Source organism: Idiotropiscis lumnitzeri, chromosome 1 (assembly GCF_059441095.1).
Source record: "Idiotropiscis lumnitzeri isolate Australia: NSW breed Sydney's pygmy pipehorse chromosome 1, RoL_Ilum_1.0, whole genome shotgun sequence".
Lineage (NCBI taxonomy): Eukaryota > Metazoa > Chordata > Actinopteri > Syngnathiformes > Syngnathidae > Idiotropiscis > Idiotropiscis lumnitzeri.
Genome location: NC_142391.1, coordinates 29,840,604 through 29,859,360, shown reverse-complemented (window position 1 = coordinate 29,859,360; position 18,757 = coordinate 29,840,604). Strand labels below are relative to the sequence as shown.

Here is an 18,757-nt window from a genome sequence, read left to right as displayed (position 1 = left end):
ACGATCGGGGGCGACGTTTCGCGCGGTTCGGACCGTACCAGAGCTCCGGCCGGCGTGCGTGGCAGTTAAGCCGAAGAGGAGCACCTTCCGCCCGGGCACGAGCGGAGCGCGAGGCTGTCAGTTATGAATGAATAAATGAATAAATAAATAAATGAAGAATGCCACCTTTCATTTCACAGGGCACACCGGACGGCGTACCAGCAGGTAAAAGTCGAAGTAATTAAATAAATACAAAAAGAAGTAATTGAATAAATACAAAAATAATGGCTGGGGAATAAAAAAATTATAAGTTTTAATAATAATTTGTTTTTTTTGTTATAACATGAATTTCACTCTCTCTCTCTCTCTCTCTCTCTCTACCCGTATTCTATATGGTGTACTGTATACAGGGGGGTATACTGTATACCTGTATAGATTCTTTTAAGCATTTTTGAAGGGGCGCCGCTACTTCGCGGATTTTCAGTTTTCGCGGGTGGTCTCGGTCCCCATTAACCGCGATAACCGGGGTTTCACTGTATAATTATGTCAATAAAATCATTGTCCCTTAGCAAAGCCAAATTGATTAATATATATATTATTGTGTGGATCTCAAAACTCAGTACTCTGTGGTGAAAAAGATTATTGATGAGATTATAAATATTTAATATACATTTGCCATCAAACTTCTTCGTCATGATGACGTCAGCCGCCGTTGCGGATAATTGCTTCGGAAAATTGATGGGTGATGGATTTATTTGTTCTTTGTTCGAACAGCCTGTAACAAATCGTTTGAGAACTTTAATTGTAAAACTACAATACCCAAAATCCTCTAATATTTGATTGACGTGCGTCTGGACGAATCAGCGTCGCAGTGTGTTTGTTGTTGGGCGGGCACATGGAGCTGCAGTGCCGCACCTGCGCAACTCCTCGCGGATGTGTGCTTGAAGTCAAGTGACATTATGGACAAGTAAGCGTTTTCTCTTCTATTTCAACCATAATTTCATAAAATTTCGCGATTTACGTTGTCGTACACCGCACGGCCAACTTGGAATGCTATCCTAATGGCGTGAAAATAAATTGGTTACACGGCTGATAGCCGGGGCGTCGCACTCTTGCGAACTATAGATTTTATGTTACATCTGGGCCCATTAAAGAATATATTTAAAAAATAAACAGTCACGAAGAAGGTCCAATCAATTGTTCATGCAACCGTTTGGTTTTCATCTAAAAAGCTAGAAGCGATGTGTAGCCACGATTCAAATCAGTCAGTTTTACGTTCTCATTGTTCTCAGTCGTCCTCATTCTCTTCCTCTTTAGCTAAGAGCCAGTGCCAAGGTTCTCGGTTTACGACCAAGTTCCGTTCCACGGTCAGTGACGTAACCCGAATCTGTACGTACGAACGAAAACGCCGTAGTATATCGCCAATGTAATTAATACGTGTATGATAAACATAGGCCATGATGACAAAAGTAGCTATAGGTCAAAACTATTTCAACTGAATGGAACCTAAAAACTACATTTAAAATATTTGTCCTAAAGTATTATTGCTGTATAAATGAGCACGTAATTCGGTACTCTTACCATTACATTACTTTTATCATTGCAGTATTGTTATCATTGCATTGTTTTCTATCATTCAGTATTTTTTTTACCATTGCAGCGTTTTTCTTTATTTCCCCTCTGTACCATGGACAGACATTCGGAGTGTTTCATTACACTTATTTATGTTATGGGATGTAAGTGTGTATATACATGTGTAAATTTGCATGCTTTTTATGAATGTCTGCTGCTAATGTTATACATTAACGGCTACATTACGCCACCGCCTCTGTGTGATCTATATCTTTGCTGCTGTAACACTGCAAATTTCCCCATTGTGGGACTATTAAAGGACATCTTATGTATCTTTAAAATCTGTTGGTAATCATGCTTTTTAATACAACCGAACAACAAATGTTCAATAAATATTGTAGGCAGTCGCCCCCCCCCCAAAAAAAAAAAATTAAAAGAAAATACCGGTAATTTTTTTGTTTTTAAATCAAAAAGACCAGTGTTACTGTAGAGTTTAAAAAAGGGAAGAAAATTGTGTTTAAATGTATCAATATATCAGGACTCAAGTTCTGACATTTTGAAGACTGAAGAAAGTGGGCAAAAATGACCCCATTCAAACGCAAAACAATAGAGTGGACTGTGATCGTTTTTTAAGAAATGGTGGATCGGAGAATGGGTGAATAGAGGGGATAAGAGGAGGAAAGAGTAAGAACTGAAATTTGCACAATAAAGACGTCATCGTGGATAAACCTTATTCTCTTCGGCGTTGTACTCATCGGATATAACTGATTGCTTGATGAATATTTCAAAAATTTGATGTTGTCATAACAAATCAAGCTACCGTTCAACACTTTTTGTGGCATTAAAGATGAGTTCCACCATGCTTGCAAGAAACATCAAGGTACTACCTGAAAATGTTCAACTTGAAAACGAGGTTATAGAGGGGATTCCACTGTAAATCATATTCATTATAACTATTATGATTATTTAGTGATGCACCGAAATGATACTTTTTCCACTGAAAACGTAAAATGAGGAACACTAGGCCGCAAACTGAAAACCAAAAGAAATTACAACACCTTAAAAACTTTAATAGTCCACGGCTGGATCATTTTCTGCACTTGGGCAAATTTGTTTAAGTGTGAGCTCTCTGGTTCCTTCCGAGCGATGGTACATTCTGGATATTTTGTCAGAAATCTTTCAGAAGTCTTTTTCAGGATCATTTGCATCTCAGCCAAAACCATTAATTTTGTTCTATTTTCTTTCTTTGAGTAGTTTCGAGTGCCAAAATATTGACAGCTTATTACTTTTTATGGAGGTTGTGCATAATATTTTGCAATATGACTACTGCATTGCTACTTCTAAATTGACGTGTGTCTGCCTTCTAGTTTGGAACGATCTAAAATGGCGATGTTACCAAGGACAGGAAGGTAGACCATCCGTCCACCGTTCTTCCTCCAATTCTCGCGACGACTACTGGGAGGCAGCTGTTCTGAACATCATCATCATTAGCTCCTCACTTATATAAAGTTCAGAATGTACCAGATTGTCCCAGTGGCACCCGGGGAGCAACACCTGTCCGAGGGGACCGGGGGATCTCCACTAAAAAAGCGAGGAACTCAGGAAGCCCGCCCCTTGGTCATTGCAAGCGTTCTGGGCTGCGTGTTGGTTCTGACTGCTGTGGTGGCCTGGTGCTACTACTCGGCATCTCTGCGCAAAGCCCAGCTCTTGAAGACAGAGCTTCTGGACCTCAACAAGGATGGTTTTGTCATCCGAAACCAGGCGGGCACGATTATATTCACCATGTCTTTCAGGTGGGCTTCTATTTCTTTGTGTCTGTGTAAATTGGACTCTTGTCGTCTTGGTCAGTACGTAAAGATAAAATTAAAATGTGTATTAGAGCCACTTTAATGTGGAATGAGACAATCTTTGAGAGGAAGAATGTCATGTCTTTTGAGGACAATGACATCCAAATTCTAGATAGGGTGCACGACCGCTGATTTGAAAGTTGTCAAGCTTAAAAGCCACCTCATAACACAGAACAAGGTTTGAGCTATCGCCAATCATCTCCTCACAACAATGAACTGACATACCTTCCACAAAAAGAATTGAGCTGAAGAAGGCTTTTGCGCTAAAAGTGAAGAGTGGTATTCAATCCAAATCATCCCCCCAAAAATCTGAAAACAAGGCAGCAATCGTTGTTAAGATTGTTGCATTTTTTTAGTATCTTCTACTTTTTACCAACTATTTGATCTTGAATATGACTTTGTGATCACACGACCTTAACAAAAAAAATGTAATCTCACGTTTTGTCGAAGATTGACGCCGCGGTTTCTAAAATATAAGCGTTCACAAACGAAAGCAGCCCTGCCCCTTTCTGCCTAAAATTGACAGAAAATTTGAGATTTTGTGTTGTGCCGTCACCATCAACAAGTACACTAAGTTTCATTAAAATCAAAATCTGCTTGGTTAAACCCACTGGTGATTTGGCATGATAGGACCCTGAAACGTCTTTCAAAAAACAAGAAAAGTTCACTTGCCTGGTGTATCATACACAATATAAATGACAATAGTCCCCCGACACACACACACATGTACGTGCAAATTTATTGACTGGACAACAGCCCTCTGTGTGTCTGAAATAGGTCAATGGATAATGGAAACTAGACTGAACAACTGATTAGCCCCTTTGGGAGAACGCGGCTTCACTAGTCATGGCCTTAATTCTAATAGTCCCTCTCATGGCCAGAAATGGTGTTGTTGTGCATCTGCCTACAGTTATTGTGTTAATGCTATCCAGTAATTTTCAGTTGAGTTTGTCCTCATTAGCGTCACAAGTGATGTTGAATAATCTGCATAGGACTGTTGAGCAAACGCTGCTGTGGTGTTTAATCTGCTCAATACAACGCACACATTGAAGCAACATTTGGGAAGTTTCCCAATGCATTAAAAATATTTTAAGAATACCAATTTTCAGATAGAGAAAAAAAAACCTCTACACTCATATTTTTGTCAATGGACTATTCAGAACTCTCATATGTACAAACCCCACCCAAGCACATGGAGGATATACAAGTTGCACTCATGAAAGAAAATTTGAAGCTCAAACCTTGAAACCATGAGCCAGATGTGTTAACCGCTAGGCTTATTGTTCTATCTTGTCGCATGGCATATTTCGTGCTTAACCAGTTCTCTTCAATGATCTGCAGGTCCGCCACTCTGGATTTAGACTCCTGCTCCCATGAGGAAAATATTTTAAGCTGCACTGAGTCCGATTCTGGCAAGATCAATTTTTTCATCCACACGATTCGACTGAAGGACACAGTGATGTGTTACCGCGTGCGCTGGGAGCCTTTGCAAAGTAAGCGCACAGTGGAGCACGCCATGGCTTGCAATGGCTCTCACTGGTACGGCGGGGCAGAGTCGGCCACCCAGCACTGGCCTATCAGCATCGAGGGCGAGCAGGAACCGCAGCCTTTCATTACCAGCGACGTCTACGCAAACCGGAATGCCTTTGGGGGGATTCTCGAACGCTACTGGCTCTCGTCCAATGCCGTGGCCATTAAGATTAACGATTCTGTGCCGTTTCATATGGGCTGGTCTGAGAAGGACCTGACGCTTCACTTCCAGGCCCGTTACGAAGATTCTCCATTTAAACCTTCAGAGGGACAGCAGGCCTCACCAGAACTCAGCTACAGAGTGTGTGTCGGCTCAGATGTCACCTCAATTCATAAATACATGGTGAGCTTCAACACCCAAGGTCTGACAATATGTATTTGTTTCAGTCATTGGTGAGAGTCAGAGTTAACTCTCTGAATGCCATTGAAGGCAATTGTTGTCAACAGGAATCCTTACTAGGAGCGCCATTGACTTTGTTTTTATTGTATGGGAATGGGTAAAGTCTTGGCCAATTTTGGTTTGATCATTAAAATGGGAAAGTTAAAAAAATAAAACACAAACTATGGCTTGCAAGATGGCAGCTCGCGTCTCTTTTGGATGTGAGCACTGTCTATCAAAACAATCCTGGACGCTTGTGAACAACTCCATAAATTTAACGTTAGAAGCAAGTTGTGATGGGTCAATGTGTCACGTTCAATTCACCACAAAGAGTGTCACGGAGCGGAAAGGTGACAGAAATTAAACTTAGAAACGATGATGTAATTTTCATACACACATACAAACACGCACACTACTAAATACTACTACTACTTATTAGCATGCAAATACTTTGTAGACGTTTGTCAAATGTTAAATTGTTACACTGGTGATATTTGTAAATATATAATTTTGCCACCAAAACCACATTATCATTGTTGCTGTTGGTATTTTCTAGAAGAAAAGGTGTAGTGTCACTAAAGCAAAAAAAGTGCACAAAAGTTATGCATATAAAAAATTATATTGCTTATTACTAAACAATGCCATAAGGTAGAAAGTCTTAAATTTCATTTGATAGTTTCTGTGTTTGTTTTTTTTTCTGTCAGGTGCGCCGCTATTTCCCAAAGCCTGTCAAGGTTCCTTCTGTTGAGGTGTTCAAGCACCCGGTGTGGTCCACTTGGGCTCTGTACAAAACGTCAGTTACCCAAGAGAAGTTACTGCAGTATGCCTCCAACATCACCAAACATGGCTTCACTTGCTCTCACCTGGAGCTTGACGACCGCTACACCGCCGACTACGGCGAGTTTGACTTTGACCCCCAGAAGTTCCCCAACGCCAGCGGTATGTTCGACACGCTCCGAGAGGACGGCTTTCAAGTGACGCTCTGGACTCACCCTTTCATCAACTATGACTCCATCAACTTTGGCGTTGCCATTCAGGATGGGCTGTTTGTGCGCGAGCCTGGCGGTGAGCTGCCGGCTCTCGTTCGCTGGTGGAATGGCATTGGTGGAATCTTGGACTTTACCAACCCTCACGCCCGTGACTGGTATTCGGGCCAACTGACCAAGCTCAAAGCACACTATGGCGTGACCTCTTTTAAGTTTGATGCGGGGGAGACAAGCTATCTCCCTCAACAGTTTAGCACCATAATCCCACTGACGGACCCCTCCACCTTCACCCGTCGCTACACGGAGATGGCCTTACCGTTTAGTGAGCGGGCTGAGCTGAGAGTGGGCTACCAGAGTCAGAACATCTCCTGTTTCTACCGGATCATTGACAGGGACTCGGTGTGGGGTTACGAGCTCGGCCTCAAGTCCATCATTCCCACTGTTCTGACCATCAGTATTCTGGGGTACCAGTTTGTCCTGCCTGATATGATCGGCGGGAATGCGTACCCTGACCACATGACAGGTATGGATCTGTACATCTTCAAGGAAATTAACATGACAGCGACTCCCCACTATTCACAACGAGCTCCAGATAGAAGAAATGCTATTCAATAATCAAACCTAAAATGCACACATATTGGAATGCTTAACTGTGAGGGGGTTTGCTGTGAATTACTTTGCGTACCATAAATGATACACTGAACATAATGTACCGGTAATATTTTTGTTGTACTTTAGGGAGTATAAAAAACGGGTATGACCTGCCTGACAGGGAGCTGTACATCAGATGGTTGGAGCTGTCTGCGTTCATGCCTGCTATGCAGTTTTCTATACCGCCATGGTACTATGACGATGAAGTGAGTACAAGATTTACATTTCACATGTGTTTGTTGTACAGTTTGCACATAACTTGAATTACAGGAGGGCGACTAAAATAGTTAGTTTGTATGTTTTTGTAAATTTTGGTCCATTTTCGATTGTTTGATTTTCACTGAGGTTGAACTCATTCACTGCCGTGGACATTTTAGTACATGTTGGCATGAAAGTCACTGTTCTGCTTGCCATGTTTGTCATTGCTCCAACAACTAGATGCCATTTCTATTTTTTTTTTCACCATTACACACAACTACTGTGCGGTTCCAAAGCCCTAGTCCTCGGCTGCTGGTCATTTAAAAGTTCATACCAGTTTGTTCTGTCAATATATGTATGATCTTATCATTTTGTTTCCTTTGATCCAAATAAGGGTAATTGAATTCATACTGTGTTTATGGCGTCATTGTCTTACAATTCTTGCATCTCTTTGCAGGTGGTAGCAATAGCGCAAAAGTTCACAAAACTCCACGAGACTCTGGTAGCCCCCAGGGTTCTAGAGTTAGCCCACGAGGTGCTTAACACAGGAGATCCCATCGTCAGGCCCCTCTGGTGGATTGCCAACGACGACGAGGCTGCTTATAAGGTCGACTCTCAGTTCCTAATTGGGGATGACCTGATGGTCGCTCCCGTGTTGGAACCAGGCAAACAGGAACGGGACATCTACTTGCCTGCCGGAAGGTGGAGAAGCTACAAGGGGGAACATTTTGTTAAGGGCCCCAAGTACCTCACTGACTACCCTGTTGACCTGGACGAGATTGCCTACTTTACATGGGTTCACTGAATTCATCCAAGCATGAGGACGGGCCATCCGATGCTGTTTCCCGGTATATATGGTCATGAACACACGTGCCAAATAAAATGCAGTATTTATTTAATGTGAAGATGACTTTGCTGCCAGCAATATGAAAATAGCAGTTTAACTATTTTGTCATCTTCTTGAACTAATGGCCTGTCATATTTTGCGACGTTTTTTACCTCAAACATCTCTTGATGATGGACACCTCTGCTAAAGTCACTTACATCCTTAGATAAACAGATCATTCAATTCTACCCCTGAAGTAAATTATTAATAAATGTAATATACCATATTCTTTGGCCTATAAGTCACATTTTTTAGGGAAATTTATTTTTTAAAAACCAAGACCAAGAACAATACAGCTTGGAGCAATAACACACTACAGTGAATTGGTTGGAGTAAACTTCTGCTTCTAACTACGCAAGAAGTTTTTCTTCAGTTTAAAATGATTACCTTAACTAGAATTCTGCCTTGTATTACGGCCAAACTTACAATCCTGGTTGGTTGTTGCGGCGTTTGCTGCTGTAAATAGGAAATCCTTGTCGAAATCCTTGTCTGAATAAAAAAATTGCTGAGGCCATTAGTTTAGGAAGGTGACTATTTATTGGTATGTTTCAAAGTCAAATAAACATTCAGTGGTGCCTTGAAATATGAGTTTAATTTGTACCGTGATCATGCTTGGAACAGAAAAAAGACGTGTATCTCAAATGATCTTTTCCCCATTGAAATTAATTTAAATTTCAGCCCCCGCCCCCCAAAAAATAAAACCCAAAACAAAACAACAAATGTGTATTTCAATGAGGAAAAATAGCCCTCCATAAGAATGGACTTTCTAAAAATATACAGGAATGACATAAATAGAACTAAAAATAATTTAACAGTTACTGTCCCATTGCTTCGTTTGAATGACCATTGCGCTGCTCTTTCTGGTGTGCCACCTTGGCTGTGCCGGAGCATTACAAGACAAATGGAAGATAACTGTTCAATTGAAACTTCTCAACTATTAGCTCAGTGTGGCACTAATATTATTTTTTTCTTTTTCACAGAGGACACAGACAAAATGACTGTTTACTGTTCTATTGTCTGTCCTGTGTTGCTGCACCATTAGTATTCAATCTGTTCCTTAAAGGCTCATAGCATTATTAGCATCAAGCTAGTAGATTGAAAGGCTAAAAGTAAACTTCAATTGTGAGTGGCGTTAAAAAGGTTGTTGCCTCCATTTTGAAGAATTGTTCACCATTGGCCAAAGTAAGTGCTGCCAATTGAGAAGTGATTTAAGTTCACCACAACCATACAAGCACTCCTATCACAAGTGTGAGCTTGCAAAATTGGCCGAGCGATGGCTCGTTCTCCGAAAAACTTGTATGCCGAGTTGTATATCAGGGCACCACTGTATTTGTTTTATTTGCTAAAACTACAGAGAACATTACTCACAAATTCCACATAAAAATATATGCAATTGGAACATTTATTTGGAGTAAATAACTGAAAAAATTAAATGTTGTTCAAGATCTCAAATGGGCATAAGTTCAAATTAATCTTTAAACGACACAAAACTATTGTTTTTACTACAACTTTATGACACTGCTTTGTTTGGCTTGTGACCATCCATCTTCCTTTGGATCGCAGTCCTGAGCTTTTCCATTGGATTTAACTCGGAGGATTGGACACATTCTCTTTGTACGTCCTTGATTCATGAATCTTTTATAGTGACCCATCTTGACTGATTCCAATACGCCGTCCATCACAGAGCCACCGATAAATTTGAACAATAGCTGTGAAACATTGATTTGGAATGCAATTCCACAGGCACTGGAATCTAATAGCTGCCGTACATGCCTTGCACTGACCTGCGTTCCGTTTGGACTGCTGCATGCAGATCTCAGCCAAAGACGGAATGAAATTCAATTATATTGTTCCATCCTTTTCTCATGTGCCTTCCAGACAGCAGTAAACAATCTCCGATTGTGTCATGTTCCACACAGGCAGCAGAGGCTTCACAACCTTATATGCTAACGTACCGTGCTGTAAGCTAACCAGTGTGTGTCTTTATTATAATCAGTGTTGGCCACTGAACAAGTAATAATTCACCTTTTGACTTAAGCCATTGATTATATTAAATGAAAGGGTTAACTGTTGTTTTGCAAAAATGTTTAATATGCTTTTCTTCTAGCATTCCATTCTACATGTCATCGGGTTTGTGGATACTTTTACGAATGTACAGCATATGCACTAAATGAGGGAGTTCTCAAAATCTATGCGTATAGGCACTCCTTTGAATCATCATTTTATGATGAAAAATTCCTTTTTAAGGGGGGAAGAATTTATGACAATAAGGTTGTATAGTTTCTGAGTACTGTAATTGTATATTTTCAAGTAAAAAGTTGCAACCTTTACAAGAACAATGACAGAGTTTGTCAGGATGAAAATCCGTAATTGTAGGAGGACAAGGTTTTATTTTTCCAAGGTGATGTTGAAATATATTGTGTTGATGTTCAAAAGTACAACTTTACTCTCCCTATATTGGGCACATTTTTTTTCCTAAAAAATTGGCCATTTTCTAAAAAAACACCTTGAAAAATGTGACTTTATTCCTGTAATAAATCTTTTGTTATTATACGTGATGCTAGATTCATGTCATGACGCATCACAATTCTGTCTTTTAATTGGCACGGAGCTTAAATAGGGAAGAGGAATTTAATTTGGTTTATTTTGTTGATTTTGGTTTGTCTGTTTCAAAGTGCCCATAGGTATGCACTTTTTCACATGATACAACGTTTTACAAATTGTTTTGCGGACCCCCAAGATGCAGCTTGCAGACCCTAGTTTGAGAACCAGTCCACTGATCTTCCTACATCTACATTCCTACACCAGTGGTGCCATTCCTTACTTTGTGCACATAATCGCTCCTGATTGTATATTGGCACGTAACGTGTTGCTACTTTTAAAACAATGTGATTGTCACTTGCTGGCATGTGCGTGATGGGTGTTGAAACATTTGAATATTTGTCTCATACTGCTGACATAACGGTAAGGCACGCACCCAAAATGCCTTTTCTCAAAAGTAACTACGTTGATATGTTTGTACATGTCTGATTGCCAAATATTTGTTTTATTCTTTGGTGTTGAGTGGTTACTATGGTGGCAGGACAGAAAGTGAAAATTATTACTTACAGAAAAGTGAAGGGTTGTTTTACGTACCCACTCACTGGGTGGATACCTGTGAATTTGAGGTACAAGTGCTAGCTATAAGCTTAAAAATCAGTCGCAATTTGGCAAATAATTCTTCCAAAAAGTGCTTGCTTTAAACTGTTTATTACCGCTACCAATTAAAGCATATAATACATTTAAAAAATGAATGAATTGAAATGCAAAACCATAGACCTGCTAACAAAACGAGCAATGATGTCATGGTAATTCTAAACTTTTAAATTGCTTCTGTCTGAACACAAATGGTAGCAACACATGCAGATACTCATACATGAAGCAGTACTCATTGTTATGTATTCTTTATCCTCTGAATAACACGCAAGGCGCATACACCAGAATGACCAGCTTAATGAATTCAAGCATGAAATGATAAACAAACTGTTGATTTCCTTGCATTATGTTCTATTTATTTGTTATTATTGTATTTTAAATAAAATACCGTAGAGGGCTATTTTTTTCTTTTTTTTATGAATAGATGGTATAAATGTGTTCTGTTGGTGTTCTTTGGGCTAGCAGGGTACATTTAGCAAGACTGGTAGTCTACTTGAACAGGGATCGTGGAGGTTTGAAAACAGATTCCTTTTTGGAATTGTCCGTTCTTTACTTCCTGTCTGTGCGCTCTCTGTGAATACTCATGCATATCGGAATAAAATAAGAGATTACTCAATTGTATTTCTTATAAGGCAGCTCACTTTTTTCCTACGATCCTGCCACAAGGCTCAAATAAAGGTTTTGAATAAAGCTAATGACATTATGAAGAGATTGCACAATTTGCCCGCACAACTAGATACTAAAAGATTTTACATGACGTGTTCATGCAGCCTTTCTTTGCACATCTTATGTAAATAAAACCAACCCCCGCCTCAAAAAAAAATAAAAACAGAGGCTGACAAACATTAGCATTGTGGCGCTTTTGCAATTTAAACCTAATCTTTAAAGGGAAAGTCAAGTCAAATATTTTTATTTCAATACCGTTTTATGTGGCCCTGACTAGTCTAAGCCCCAGTATTATGATTAATATTGGATTTGTGGAAAATTAATTACGCTGTAAAATCCACTGATTTTTATCCATCTCAGAGGGCGCCCATTTTACCACTTGTTGTCAACTCAAAATGACATCACAGTTGCTCAGGTAACGATCAATCACGAGTCAGCTTGCAAATGTCGTATGACCAATCTCAGAAAATGGGTGAACCGTGATTGGTCGTCACCTGAGCAACTGTGATGTCATTTTCAGTCGACAACAAGTGGGAAAATGGTCGCCCCCTTGAGAAGGATAAAATTGGGTGGATTTTGCATCCTAATTATTTTTCCCTATATGCAATATTAATCAGAAGGGCATGGTTGATTTAGTGGTGGTGAATAGAACATATTGTGAAGAAAATGTTTTACTTGACTTCCGCTTCAATTTCCAATTACTTTTTATTGTCTTCATTCAATAGAGAATTAACAGAGCTTTCAAACACTTTAAATAATAAGAAAGACACAGGCATTTTTCTACCAAAGAGGCAAGCTATCAGTCACAAATTTCCTATTTATGTAGTGTATTTTACAATTTGGGCTGATTCACGACATAAAAATTGGCATAAAATCCTTTACTGATTCTTACAAAATGGTGCTAATTTTATCCTTTGTTTTGATTTAGAGCATTTTTTTATCAAGTTAGAAAAAAAACGTTCTTACCCTCAAAGAAAATCATGAATTGGACCAGAGATCGAAAACAAAGCTTCATCTTCATTCTAGTGCTGTTTGAAAGAAAATCCAGATGAGGGAATAATCAATAGTTCAGCTAATCCACTGCAAATCATAAAGTATCAAAGCTCTTATGCGCTAAGTCCTTTGTGAGGTGGTTCATGATGACACGAAATGATCAGAACCCCCAATCAATGCTGCAACAGTTTTGACATAAACGTCTTAAGTTTTATTCAATTTGTTCATATCGTATCACTTTGGTTACCCCAATCGTTAATCAGTGGATGGCTATGACGCACTGAAGATTTAATAATTGTGTCTAAATTTCTGTGATTATTCCCATGCAGTTATTACTGTGAGTCAGTGTTAGAATAATATTAAGAGGTTATTATACATTTGCCGTGATGATTTGCTGTGATGCAGCTTATTTTAATATGTAGCGCATATAACATGTTGCAGTTTAATAGAGTGAACTATGCTGAGTGTTTGCAGTGTGAGGGGTGATACAGGGAGACACCTCTACTGCAGAGAGGTGTCTGCAATTGGCGGGGCGGTGGCACTTCTTCAGAAGTGAGGATGAAGTAAATAACATCGTGAAGAGCCCTGATAAGTTGGCATCGAAGTCTGAAGCAAGCAACTGGGTCCTGATAAAGGATGTTGACGTCAAAGTCAGCTGCGACCCATGGCGACACACCAATGATAAACCGGACTAAACCAGCTTTTGAGAAGACGAACTGTACCACCCTTGAGTGTAATCTGATTTCTTGAAGTGTAATCTGATTCCCCGATGTTATAAAAGGGAATGTGTGAAAAGCATCGAGGAACAGGGGGGAGATAAAGTTGTCAAATAAACTTTGTTAACCTTTCCGTCTCCACAAGAGCTGTTTGTCCTCTCCTTTTAGCTTACGAACACTATATGTCAAATTGGCGAACCTGACAGTCAGTTTTTCAAATGAGTCGTGAGAGCAATTTGTTCCTGGTGAATGCTTCAACTACACCAAAATCCCCTGTCATTAATTATCCTTAAACTGTAAAAAAGTTGAGAGAACTCAAAAATTCAAACTTTGATGAACATTTTCAGTTGGGCAATTTGATAAAATATTTTAAGTTTTGCTGGTGTAGAAATTAGCTTTATCACATTCCTAAAAACAAATTAAGAGGTTAAAGAATTCATTATATCTGTATTGTTTCTCAACTTAAAGATTTGCCGCAATTTGCTTGCTTTGTTGTGCTAAGATTTTTGCCATAAATGCCAATATTTTATATTTGAAAGTTGTTCCAATTTGCTTACTTTTAGCCCCCCAAAATACATGATGTATACCAGATGTTAACATGTTTTGTCTTTTTAAAAAATATTTATAGTCCCCTCCAAAAGTTTAGTCAAGACATTTGTCTTTGTTGCGCACTAAAGAGATTTTGATTTTAGATCAAAAGAGGAATGAGACAAAATATCTAAATTTTGTTTATTTTTGGTATAGTTCTGAATTTGTCTTAACTAAAACAGTTGACCAGGGAACCTGAAGCGGTATAGAAAAGTGACGAATGATTATTGGAAAATTCCAAATCATTCCATGCCTTGTATCTGACCATTGCTTTTAAAATGTATTTTAACTCGAGATATTTTGGCCATTCATGAGCTTTCCCTCGCGCCTTCGTGACCATCATCCTTTCAAAATTGATGAAGCGGTTACGTTATTGATTTACTTGAAGCTATTTCAGATCATCTTCAGAGACGTTAATTGAAAAAAGGGGAAAAAAACAATCTAAGTCAAAATCATGTCAATTATTTGATTTGCTTTAATACTGATAACCCTCAACCGGAAAATAAGATCTTATGGCACGCTTCATGGTTACGTCATCAACATGCGACGCTGTGTTTTGAAAAATTGCCCGGAGCTTTCCCGCATCCCTCTGAGGGTACAACAATCAACGTTCATGGAACCCGTCAAAGTAACAAATGGCAGTTAGGATGCCTAAAGCTCAGAAAAAGTCGTGTGCTTCTCAGACGTCAATCAGCAGATACTTCGTGGGGCTGAGCGGCGGTGGCGGCGCGCCGAAAACGCAGGCGGATTTGAATCTCCCGAAAGGCAAAGTGAGCCCATCATGATGTGCCACATGAGTGATTTTTATCTTGCTTGTTTCACAGTGACGGACCGTGCATTTTCTATTTGTCCTTCAGTGGGGATTTACTTAATCCACTTCTTAATGCCACCACTATCACGCACATCTTCAGTTCAGAATCAGCACTTTATTTATTTAGTCACAAGACCAAAAAGATAATCATACAACATACCACCAGGGATGCTGGCTATGAAATGCATTTGCGTGCTGGTTAAACTTGGCTTATTCTGATCAACAATCAGCCGACTTTAAAAGCTGATGTTACTAATTGATTGAGAAGCCAATTGGAAGTCCATTTAACTAAAGAAACAATGTCATAGCTGCTTACGTAGCATAACGACGACAAGAAACCTTACTGGGCCCCTGCACAGGTCGGCAGAAATCTTTGATGTTTTACATAAAACAATGTATTTTGTTGATATTTTTGACTATTCCCATATTTGTGAAAACAATATGACAGTCACTTGGTAGAATGAAATTCATGTAGATTCAATTGTTTGCAACAAGACTGAGACCCTGTATCCCCAAACCATCTCTTACTTTAAATAATTGAACATAAAATCCTCAAGTTTAATTACTAGAAAATTTAAATCTTTCATTAAAATTAAATGCATTTATAATCTGCGGAGGAAAAAAAAAAATATCTGCAAACACCACCAGAAACAAAATGACCAATTGCCTTTTATGATTTATAATAATTTGATCATTATCAGCTCTAGAACAAGAATCAACATGGTATTGCTCCAAAACTTTCCATCACATGAACCATTAAGCCACCTTGCCTATGAAGAAACTGAGTGACATATTGTCCATCCCTGGCTTCTTTCACCTTTCTAAGCTTCGTGGCTTTCCCTTTTTGGGACTGGACTTCAAGGGCATCTTTAGGGCATCTTGTTGTGTCCGCCTCCACTCACTGTCTGATTACTGAAAAGCTGTTGGTCTATATAGGTAATTGTATGTTTATTACTGAGGTGTATTATTTTTGTCAGGATTGCAATTTTGTTAGGGACCCTTCTGTCCCCCTGTCAATCCAGCTCCCCTAGAATCCTTCTCCTTATTCCCCCTTTTTCGGTGCCCCTGGGCAGAACTAATGACTCGGCAAGAGACAGACAAATGCAATCCTAATAGTTGAATAGAATAGACCGTTGCTTATGAATAAAAACAGTGAGAGCACAAACACTGTGCTGCCTTGAGGTACGAGTGAACCGGTTGTGAGTTTTTTGGCATACAAACCATCATTCGGCAGATTTTTTTGGTGCTTTGACTTGCGGCTGCAAATTTGCCCTACGGTCACTGTATGATGACAGTGAACTCAGTTCAACACACTTAACAAGCGGCAGTTAGTAAACATTTCATTTAAAAAAAGATCTTTTCAGGTTTTTAAACCCAATCTTGGTTTAAGTTTACAGTTCCTCTAAGTTTGGTCATAAAATCCATTCAGTTTGTTTCCCAAGGCACCACTGCACTTCATATAAAAATAGGTTGCAAATGTTGGTCAGTGCTTTTGATCCTGTATAGGCCAGCAGAGAAAGCCTTGCTGGCCCCGATAACCCTTCAACTCATCACCCATGTATTTGTTTTGTCCACCACGCAGAAGCGTGTCTCTGACCACCATGGAACTGAGCTACCTTCCAAACAAGCCAGGCTCACCTTGCTGGTGGATGACGCAGGCCTTGACGTTGCATCCTCACAGAGCCCTGCAGGTGACTCTGAAGGAGACATATCTTAATGGCGACATTATATGCTGTAGTGTGTAGCAATGCCCAATAACTATCGGACAGATAACCATTGGACCGATATTGGGGTGAAAAAAAAAGATTGTAATATTCATCGGTCCAAAATCAACAAACTGAGTGATAACAGATACCTCAAATACACTAACATTAGTCTCGTTACTGAAGAGCATTCCTCAGCGTTATAAAGCCATTGATTTGTTTGCATTGTTGTCGTATGATTTAGAATTTACTGATGTATGTTTGAATCACAATTGTTTGGTACAATTTTGTGAAGTTATTTTAGTTAACACTTAATGGCAATCTAAGTGTTTAGCAATTTCACTACTGTAATTGAGATAAATGCATCTTTCATTAATTCATGGTTCATTTTAGTCTAGACCTAAAATATAAAACCAAAACAATTATGTATAATAATCTGATATTGTTTATTGTTATGCAGATTCAATTATTGTTTGTATGTTCAAAAATACATCAGAACAGGATATTTAAAAAGAGATGTTAATAAAAAAAAAATTCAAATGAAATCCCATTTTATTCATCATTTGGAGCTGTTAACTTACTAAATAATTTACTCCACAAAATTCTACCAAACAAATGAGGTTTAAACAGAAATCACAAAATCACGAATCAGATTACAATAATGATAATGCAAATCTGTGACTTTATCAATTTTACCATGACAATGCTTTTATTATTGTCTATACAGAACAAAAGTTGCCATTCAACAGTGGACCGGCGGGTTTGTGCCCCTCAACCTTAGAGAGGCTGAAAGGCTTCACCTGCGCCACTGAGCCCAGTAGCAAGAGCTGTGATATTGGGACTGGTGTGAAGGAGGCAAGCAGTGGACGTTATGGCTCTTCTACTGTCAAAAGTCAATACAACAACTATGACCATCTCACAGAGAAAGCAGAAGAAAAGCAGCGTTCAAAGCAGGTACTCAACAGCGGACCGCAGGAAGAGTACACGTTTCCGGAGTCATTTGAAGTGCATGCAGCGAGTAAAACTCAGTAACAGGCTGGATTTTGGGGGTTGTCATCAATTTGTACACATTTTTTTAACAACACAATTAAGTTCTGTCTGATATATGTAATCACTGCATTTTGTTCTTGTAGACGTTCCCCTTTTCTCAGTTTACCAAGCCAGCTGGCAAAGGAGGACAACATTCTGAAGGAACGGCTGCAGAGGTCAATCTTCCATCGAACAATAGCGCCCTCTGCCGACGCTCAAAGAGTGCGTACACTCCTCTGGAGCTGCAGGTCATCCAGCTGAAACAGCAACACAAGGACGCCCTGTTGGCTGTGGAGTGTGGATACAAGTATAGGTTTTTTGGAGACGATGCTGAGGTCAGAAGTCCCCGTTAGAAATGTTTAAACCCTGCTTGTAAATTAATTTTAATGTGCATTTGTTGTTAGATTGCAGCAAAGGAGCTTAATATCGTCTGTCACCTGGACCATAACTTTATGACGTGCAGCATCCCCACACACCGATTGTTCGTTCACGTCAGGCGGCTGGTGTCCCATGGTCACAAGGTATGAATTCTGACAAAGAATGCAAAAAAAAAAAAAATTAGATAGCAGTCAAGAAAATATAGGCTCCACTGCTCTGTTGTGAACTATACAGATTTTGCTCATTAAATGAGTGGATTCAGATTTCCGTATTTCCGTTTTTTTTTTGACAGTTCATAAAAAAAAGTACGTTTTCTATTGATTCATCAAACTGACAGAGTGCAATCTAGACGATTAATCAAAATTTAATTCTAATTTCTGTTTTGCCTTCTCTTGATCTTTGAAACTTTCTTATCAACTACTCTGGATGGACCATGTTGCTTATTTGCTTCTGCCGTCCGTGTGTTTAAGCTGTTTCATGGCGCCCTCGTTTACTGTAAACCTAAATAAAAAAGAAAACAATTACACACATTGTATTTCTAAATACAAAGCACTAATGCTAAAGTTGATGTAATGGCCTTTTGACATTCCAAAGGGAAATTAGCATTGACATTGGCGTGATATTCCTTCAAATAACGAATATTCATACAC

The 18,757-nt window shown here is 39.2% G+C and overlaps 2 protein-coding genes across 2 annotated transcripts in view; both read left to right on the top strand.

Moving 5' to 3' along the window:
• Nucleotides 1–865: 865 nt before the first annotated feature.
• On the top strand, nt 866–11,623 carry LOC148344183 (alpha-galactosidase MYORG-like). The gene is made up of 6 exons (XM_088294462.1): nt 866–946; nt 2,919–3,344; nt 4,740–5,271; nt 6,012–6,816; nt 7,032–7,150; nt 7,600–11,623. The coding sequence occupies exons 2-6, from the start codon at nt 3,067–3,069 to the stop codon at nt 7,945–7,947; spliced, it is 2,082 nt and encodes a 693-aa protein (XP_088150588.1). The 5' UTR covers nt 866–946; nt 2,919–3,066; the 3' UTR covers nt 7,948–11,623.
• A 3,103-nt stretch (nt 11,624–14,726) lies between these two features.
• The window catches only part of msh3 (mutS homolog 3 (E. coli)), a 36,381-nt gene continuing 32,350 nt past the window's right edge, over nt 14,727–18,757 (top strand). The window contains exons 1-5 of the mRNA XM_088294450.1: nt 14,727–14,956; nt 16,580–16,688; nt 17,428–17,654; nt 17,834–18,064; nt 18,134–18,250. Of these exons, the coding sequence (XP_088150576.1) occupies nt 14,822–14,956; nt 16,580–16,688; nt 17,428–17,654; nt 17,834–18,064; nt 18,134–18,250 (819 nt within the window). The 5' untranslated portion in view covers nt 14,727–14,821. The remainder of the gene's footprint in view (nt 14,957–16,579; nt 16,689–17,427; nt 17,655–17,833; nt 18,065–18,133; nt 18,251–18,757) is intronic.